This window comes from Argiope bruennichi, chromosome 10 (genome assembly GCF_947563725.1).
Source record: "Argiope bruennichi chromosome 10, qqArgBrue1.1, whole genome shotgun sequence".
Lineage (NCBI taxonomy): Eukaryota > Metazoa > Arthropoda > Arachnida > Araneae > Araneidae > Argiope > Argiope bruennichi.
In genome coordinates this window covers 50,232,356-50,241,497 of record NC_079160.1, presented here as the reverse complement: position 1 = coordinate 50,241,497, position 9,142 = coordinate 50,232,356, and the positions used below count along the sequence as shown (strand labels likewise).

The 9,142-nt window shown below is 26.6% G+C and overlaps 1 protein-coding gene across 1 annotated transcript in view; it reads left to right on the top strand.

The window, feature by feature from the left end:
- Positions 1-2,156: 2,156 nt before the first annotated feature.
- The window catches only part of LOC129988082 (AT-rich interactive domain-containing protein 5B-like), a 78,126-nt gene continuing 71,140 nt past the window's right edge, over positions 2,157-9,142 (top strand). Inside the window, exons 1-2 of the mRNA XM_056096201.1 lie at positions 2,157-2,483; positions 3,697-3,951. Coding sequence (XP_055952176.1) covers positions 2,463-2,483; positions 3,697-3,951 — 276 coding nt within the window. The 5' untranslated portion in view covers positions 2,157-2,462. The remainder of the gene's footprint in view (positions 2,484-3,696; positions 3,952-9,142) is intronic.

Sequence of the window (9,142 nt, the reverse complement as noted above, 5' to 3'; positions counted from 1 at the left end):
GAAGAAATAAGAAACCTCAGCTTTGAGATTCAATAGCCCTAAATCTGTAACATACGGTAGTGAATTCGAACATGTCTCCCTTCTCCTACTCCCCGGCCCGTCACATGGTTGTGCATCCCTTCTCTAGCAGAAGAATGTTTTCTTTTGTGCACGAGGGTCATTTCCCTCCCCTTACCCTCCTTATTTTTATCTTTTATTTTTCCTTTGCTGCAACTTATTTTTCTGAGATTTTTTTTTTCTTTTTTCGTTCAGGTGCAGAGTGGATGGGATATGCTCTCTTTTTTTATTCTCTTTTTTAATTTTTCCTTGCTTTCTTTTTTTTGCCTTTACCTTTAAGTATTTTCATGGAGCAATATTTTTTAAACGTAACGATAACGGTGCAAGTAAGATGTGAAGTTTTTTAAATATAGAATTTAGAGAGAGAGACAGAGAAAAAAAAAAAAAAAAAAAAAAAAAAGGAGGGAGAATAGTAGTACTAACTTAACATTAATAAAAGTAGCTTTAGACGCTTTAATTTCATTTTATTTCTAAAGGAAAACAGTTTTATAAATTTAATTTAAAATTTCTAATTTTCTTACGAATATTATTAAAAAAAACCCGAACTGATTCCATTTAAAATTAAATAAAATCATTTTAAAATTAAAGAACTTATTATTAAATTATTCAGAATTACTAACTGTTTTTTTAAATTAATTATTTAATGCTGAAAATTCTTTTTCTTAAAATAAATAATATAAAAATAATAAAATAATAAAAAATAAATAAAATAAATATTAATTATGAAAATATTCTTAAAATAAACATAAATATTAAACACATTCTTAAAATAAACATAAATATTAAACACATTCTTAAAATAAACATAAATATTAAACACATTCTTAAAATAAAAAAATAAATAAATAAATAAAACAAATAAATATTAATCATATACTTGATATTCAAACAGAAAGTACGCGTCAGTTATAAATGAAATTCGATCAACACCTAAAAGACACAATACTGTAAGATAATTTTAAACTTTAATTGATTTAAATGTATTTATAACTTAATATTTAAAGAACATGTTTGAAGTTAATTTATTCAATCACATAATTTTATTATATTTTTTAATATAAATACTTACGGACTCGTTGGTACTCGGACTTTGTATTTAAGTGAAAGATAAGAATTCTAAAATTGAATGATTCGTACGAACTTTTATGCATCATGCGACTTGACCTTAGTAAATACTAAGGTCAAATCAATTTCAATCAATTACGTTTTAAATAACTTTAAAATCAGTTTTAAAAAAAGAAAGCAAATATATGAAAAGCTATATTTATATAAAAGAAAAAAAGTTTGACAAATGTTAAATGTAACATATTATTGTTCATAATACCTTTCGTTTATCAGAACTACCAAGGTCTCTCTGAAATTGAAATTAATGCATATTTTTATTACGTATGCTTTATATTTAGTTTTATGTTTAAATGAAAATAAATTGTGTTCATTATAAATCAGTATCAAATTCAAATGGATCATAATCAAAATTTTATTTTAAATAATTTTGAAATGAGTTTATAAAATTGTTTAGATATTCAGAAAAAAAAATCAGTTTATACCATAGAAACTTGTTTAATTGAAATTCAAATTGATTATTGAAATAATTCAGGATATATTTTGTTTCGAATTTCAAACTTCGTTCATTTCCAAATTCAAAAATTATCAACTTCTGTATTATTATTCAGTCTTTATTTCGATTTTAAGATCAAATGCATCACTATCGCTGTTCCTTTTCAAATAATTTTAAATATAAAAAAAAATTGAAGCATAAAATATTATAGCTTCGATCGAAAGGGAAAAAAACTATTTGGCTGAAATCCTTTACATACTCAATAAACATTAATACCATAAATCAACAATCTAAATCTTTTTAAATATCGATCCATCTACTGATTGTTTTTTTATCATCTTCCCAAAATAAACATAAAAAAAGCCATCAAACAACCAACAATCTTTTTTTTAAATTTTTTTATAATGTCTCCTTGATTTGTTTATCAATCCGCCAACTCTGCCCCAAAGACACCAATCTGTTTGGCGAGCGATAAAGTCGCCAATCGGTCGCACCCCCGTTTCAATCTTTAGAAGCAAGATTTTGTCTGCGCAAAGCATCTTGGGATTGATAACTGACAGAACTAGCGAGAGCGCTCGCCCTCTAGGATATTGTTTGCAATTTGTTTTTATTTATACCGTAGTCTTTTGGCGCTGAGAAGTGGTTATGTCAATGCTTCTTTGCGCCACTTTCCGTACGGATAAACCGACATGCGCAATATTCAATCGCTGGTGTTGTTTCAAGATGTTATAGTGTCGTTTGCGGGAACTTATTATTATTATTCGGATTATATTTACGACCTATTTAAATAATTCTGCTTGTGGAATATTCATTCGTAAATGCATCGGTAAAGAAATTTTTGTCGCCAATGGAGGCTCAGCCACCTCAGGTAAATATTCCATTTCTTGTTCTTTCGAAAATAAAATTATCGATTCCGTGTTGGGGTTCTGGAATTTTTAAGATATTAAAAATGTTACGCTAGTAGTCGCGAAAATAATTTATGGATTTTTTTTATTGTGTTCGCAGAAATTGAAAGGGGAGATAATATTGTTGATATCTGATAATAAAATTTAAATGGATTTATGATTTAAAAGTTCGAAAGGGAAATATTTAATAATTGTTATAAGCAACATGTCATATTTGGATATTCAAAATAGGTGTTCTTGAATCTTTTTAATTAGATTAATTCTGTGTGTTCAATTAAGAACCTTTTGAATATTTTAATTAATAATTTATGATTTATAAATGTAAATTTGTATAATATGTTTAATCGATTGAATTATTCTATAATTAATTAAATTTTTAATAAACGCGAGAAGAGTTGATTTTAAAACATTTGCAAACGATAATTTTGTATGAATTTCAAAATTAAAGAATGCTAATAAAATGAAATATGAATTACTTAATGGTCGAAAATATCTGTATTAAATGTCTGAAATTTAAACCCATTCATTTACAATTCGGATCGAAATCCATCTGCATAATTAAAATATTAAGTTAATGAATGAATTATATATTCTCATATGAATTATCGCTTGATGAATATCATTCATGTATGAATTATCTCTAGATGAATAGCTAATTAATGCGTTAATTAGTCTTTAATAAACAAACAATTCCTTTCCTTATTAAAATTCCGCGAAAAGGAACTTGCAAGATTGACCTTATACTGCAAACCTTCATATTAAATTTCCAGTCGCGTATTATTATTTGTTTCAAAGTGGCCAGCCATAAGTAGATAGCATTGCAAACAATCTAAATAATTTAAATAATAGAAAACTACTAGAGTGTGGTGCGATTAAGCAGAAAAGCTAAGCGAGAAGGTGGAAGGGGGGGGTGAAAAAGGAGTTATGTTAGTGTCAAGCCGAGAGAAGATCGGGGGAGGGACTTAAGAGAGGGAGGGAGGCAGAGAGGGAGAGGGGGGGTAGAGATGAAACGGCCGAGTAGTGCGGGGAAGGTGGATGGGTGAAAGAGAGAGTTTGGTTGCATCGGTAGTTAGAGGGAATAGAAGACGGCTCAGTCGTCTGTTGGATTTTGTAGTATGTACATCAATTCTTTATTGTGTGACGTTTGCTTTGTCTCAAATGCGGACTTCTTCCCAGTTCGTAGGTCCACCGTGTGGTCAGTATGGCGCTCACACTTTCTACCGTGGATTCAGGTACACAAAGGCTGGCAAGAGCCGAGATATTAGTTTGGGTGAGTTTTTTTTCGTCCGGATGTCTGCTGATGAGGATCCCTGTATTGGTGAATTGCAATTACTCAGCTCCAACAGGAATAATGACCTGCAGTTATCGGCGCTCCGACTCTATTTTTTACCGGAACAAACGCCTGATGGTCGTTTATCGCATCATGGAGAGGTAAGCGATATTGATTTCTATAGTTTGTGTTTTTTATATGCGCGTTTTGTGATGTTCATTTTTTTTATTTAGGATTCGCGCGCGCTTTGTTTATTTATTTTGAGAGGATTTTAAAATATTTCAGAGTTTTATTTAATTATTAATTAGATTTTATTACTGTTTAATTTATATTATATAGAATATATATATATATATATATATATTAAATGCATATGAATATTTCAAAAACTAATATATTATGGCTTCTTATTTGAGAATTCAAAAAATTCTAATAATTATTTTTTTAAATGAATTTTAAATTATTTTGCTACATTGGCATTCGTTTAAAATGTGGCATATTACAGATTCTTAATTAAGAATTATTCTTGTTTATTTATTTAAGAAGTAAAGTTGCCCTAAATGTATTGTATTAGTAAATGACGCTATACTTATTAATTAGATGTTATTTTATCTAATTAAGAAGTATTTCATCTAATTATTTATATTCCATTTTTTAAATTATGACTTCATAAAAGTTAAAACGAAGTGAATTAAAAGAAATTATTTTGAAAAGCTAATTTATTTTCGGCTAATTTTAATTGTAAAATTTTATTCAATTATTATTATATTTACGGAAAAGGTTGTCTTAGTCTAATAATGTTATAATCTGCACATAAATTAAATTATATCAATTAACAAAAATTAAGTTATTATTTTATTAAATTTTAATAACTTTATGTTAATTAGTAACTGTATTTTGTGGAACAGAGTTTAATCTCTTTTGATTATTCAAATACTAATATTATGCGTAAGTAATATTATATTAGAAATAATATTTTTTTTGAAATTCAAAAAAATTATTTAAAAATAAATTGATGTTAAAAAATTTATTGAATTGTTAAATTTTATAAAATTATTTATTTTATTAAATTTATTAATATTATTTAAATTGAGGATTTAACAATTCATGCATCTAAATAACTGCGTATATTTTTAAGATCGGTTTCGAAAGTGTGTTAGAATTTCCTGATTGAGTTTATAATCTTTGGATTGAAAGTTATTCAACATATGTTGCGTTTGCTTTATCTTCGCGATAAAAATAACATTTCGCAACATTTCCGTCATCATGGCGGTTTTTAGTGCTACGAGAGCTGAATTCAATGCCGGAGTATCAAAAAAATCAATAAAGCTGAATCAGGTACGATAGAGGAGCAATATATTAGAAAATTTTCCTCTCGTATATTTATATTATCTGCAATATTGATTATTCAGTTCTGCATTATTGAGCGATTGTGTATCATCGCGTTGAACGTAATATGTTGTTACGGGCCGAGCTTGATGTTCTTTAACTTGTTTATTTTTTCGTGCGGAATAGGGTTACTGTAATATAGATTAAACAGGTCTAGTTCGTGGATCGTTCTATTAGCTTTCGTTTAACAGTTTAACTCGGATTAAATTCGCATGCAATTATTCCTGGCATTTATTTCAGCTTTCCCCCTCTTTGATAGACTTAGAATTTCTTAAAAAATTTGCTGATTAAAGATTTCTAAAAAATTAGTTCGTCGCTGATAAGATAAAAAAAAATCGTTTGGTTTATCACTTTTTTATTTATCTGTAATTGATTTGGTATTTCGAAATAGATATAAGTGTATTTATTTAGAATAGAACAGAAATAATTTCTAACGACATTATTTAGAAAATAAAACTTGGTAATAGGTATATTTGTATTTCATTGCGGTACATGTTTAATTTAAAAAAAATTTAAATATGATTTTATATTTCTCATGAAAAATATTTATTTTGATTTCATTTTTATAAATTATTTTATTTTTTTACTTAAAATTGTTTATTCCGAATTTTTTTTCGGGTTTTCATTTTAAAGGTCAATTTTTAAAATAATATTCTTAAAAAATTATTAATACTAAAATAAATTGAAAAAGCAAGTTTTTAATCACTTACAGTGTTATTAAAATTAATTATTACAATTTTATTTCAACCGAAGATTTAACTGGTATAAATAGTATTTTTTATTTGTATGAAGAAATTACTGAAGTTAATCTTTTTTATGTTTCCTGATTTTGCATAGTTTTTAAATTAAGTTTTAATTCACATTATGCATACCAAATTGTATAATGTGAAGAAATTTTTGAAAGAGAATGAAAATATGTTATTAAAAAGTTAACTTTAATTATGAGAAGATAAACGCAATAATAGTACTAAATTCCATAAAGGATTCATTAAATTTTTTTACATAAATTGTATTTAAATATAGATGTTATATAATAATCATAAATTTATTTCTTAATAATTGTCAATGAGCCTATTGAGTATGTTACAAAAAATTTTTTAGCTTCCGTTAGTTGCTGTATCAACAAAGCATCAATTTTTATTAATTAGCAAGTTAAAATATTTTTAAAAAAATTGTTGAATAACTTGGTGCAAATTAAATAATAAAAATCGAAGTTCTTGCGGTGAAAGAATAATAAAAAAAGAAGAAATAAAAAAGCAGAGTAAAAAGCTTGAGGAAGGGAAAAGAAGTGGAACCATCGAAACCCATCATAATACGCATTGACTCCGCCCACCTTTGGGTGCACTCTTGTTGATATATGTATAGTACGTGCTTTCCTGGGACTGAATGGATGGTTGACTACATTGCAGCTTGTTGGGGTCAGCATAGCCTGTGGCTTACATTTCGTCTGCTTTTTTTTTAATTTGATTTTTTGTTTTACTTCTTTATCTAAGCTTGGGGTAAATCTTTAACAGGGTACTTTCCTCTTAAAAATCTTAGACACCCGTCACTTTGGGATTTTTTTTGTTAAGAATCATTTGGCGCTGTTTATTTTTTCTCTTTCTTATTACTGGCGAGGAATTCGTTGGCAAGAAAATTTCTTTGTTCTCTTTTATTAATACCTGTTGGTTAAATAAATATATAATATATAGGCTGTGGCATTTTTTTCTTTTACTTTCTATTTTGTGTTTATAGATTTTTTGGAATTTCTTCTAAATTTTTTGTTTAATTTTTAACTTAGGATAGTCCAGTTTCTTGTTATTCTTATTACCTTTATTTTCCAATATCAGTTTTTTTATTAGAATTTCATTCACTATTTAATTTTGGATTTGATTTTTTTACGATTAATTCTTTTATTTCTATTTATAATAGGTTGATATATTGAAGGATTTTTTTCCGAAATTTTTGTCCCAGTTTATTCTTTTACAGTTTCTCTAAATATATTTTTTTTTTTTTGTAATTAACATAACTGAAATGATTTATTAAAATATTTCAATTTATTGATAGTTTTTTATCGGACTTTATATAACATTGAATAAATACGAAGTTCTTATTTTTGAATCTAATAAATCATTTTCTATTCTTTATTTCTGTATTTAAACAAGTTTAGAATTCGTTTCCCCCCCCCCATTTTCTGAATTTCAAACAATTTTTGTAAATAATTTACAAATAGAGGAAATATCTCGGAACAATTCAGCGGATCAGGTCGCATCTTAAAGTAAGTGGAAGTTGATGTGATTCATCAACTGACCTCGTTTTCTATCGGGTTTTGCAGATTTATTTGAATATTATTGTTTTTCTCCCATTCTCTTTCGAAGGCAAGTGTGAAATAGAGCATATTGTAAGGTTTTTGAATTATCGCTGTCCAGTAGGCAAAATTCAGCGATATCATTTTAGTTTTAAATTGCTTATTTTGTTGATTCGTTTTCTTTCACAACTGTGAGACTGAAACCGGGATTTTTCATTTTCCCTAAGTAGTTCAACACGGTTGATGTTCTAATATATAATTATTTGAGATAAAGCTTGTTTGGTGTATTTTTTTCCCCCTTCGCTTATTGGAAGTAGGTTGCATGTTCAGATTTGCTTGTTTTTGTACAAAAAAAGGGGGGGGGGTGAATAAGTCACAGAGTTTGTTGGAAATTTAAATGGACAAAGGATGTTAAGAAGAAATAAATTCCGTGTTCGGCAATTAAATTTTAAATGATATAGTTCTTTGTGTCGTCATATTCGTTATCGTAATTTCGATATCATATAATTAATGGATTCAGATGTTAGTTGAAATTTCGTGTTTGATGGTATCTGATTTACATATCTTTTTGGTAAATTTAAAAAAAAAAAAAAATGTTTGTAAAATTACACATATTAGGAGTGAAAAATTAATTCGAAATTTGAGATTGGTATATTTAACAAAGTATATAATATTGAAATTTCTATATGCAAAATTTGTAAATATACTAATTGGGTTTTTTTTTTTTGAAGAAATTTTAGTATTTTTAGATAATGCTGAAAATTTTTAATGCATTTTTTTATTTTTAAAAATTTGTCTAAGTAATATATATGTGTATAAATTACTTGTACAAATTTCTCTTTCTCGTATATAAAGAAAATAATGAATATAAAGAGAACCATAGAAGCATAATCGGGTATTTGCATCCTAATGGTAAACCATTTTCATATCTTGCTTGTTGCAGTATCTTGAAAAAGAAGAAACTTTTTGCTGTAAATTCGAAAGTCTTTTTATGATTGCGAGTCAACGCTTCAATAATCCATACTTAACTTATCTGATAAGGCTGATAAACACTGAAGAATGTTTTCATTATTTTTCTGAGTGTTATCTTAAGTGAAATTCAATGTAGCTTGTTGTGTTGGATTAGATAAATCATTTAAAGTTAATATCATTGCTTCAAACCAAGAACTATTATTTTTTTACAAGAGAAAGAATATTTTGCATTAATGTTTATTTAGATATAACAAATACAATGTCCATATTATATTCTTTATGTATTTATTGATTTTTAATGATAAAATGGTGCAGTGTAAAATAATTGTAATATTTATTTTAACGTGTTTTTGCCGTATCTTTTTTAAAAGGCATTGCAATTCTATCACCTTTAAATATTTTTTAAGTCATCTTATTAATTTGATATATTTAATCTCTATGATAAACCATTTTTTTTCTGTGATATTCCTATGATTTAATCTCTGTGATAATCCTGTTGGCTTATATTAATTATTTAGTTTCTTTTCTTACTGAAAAATTTAATTTTCAATCAACAAAATTTTGCCAACAGTTTTATTTTTCACTTATCACAAATTAAAATTTTGAAATTCCGTTGTTTTATTTATTTTTGAATTTTGACTATAAAATCTACCTAATTCTGTTACTAAGGAAGTTTAAATTCCATATAATTGTATAACTGGTAC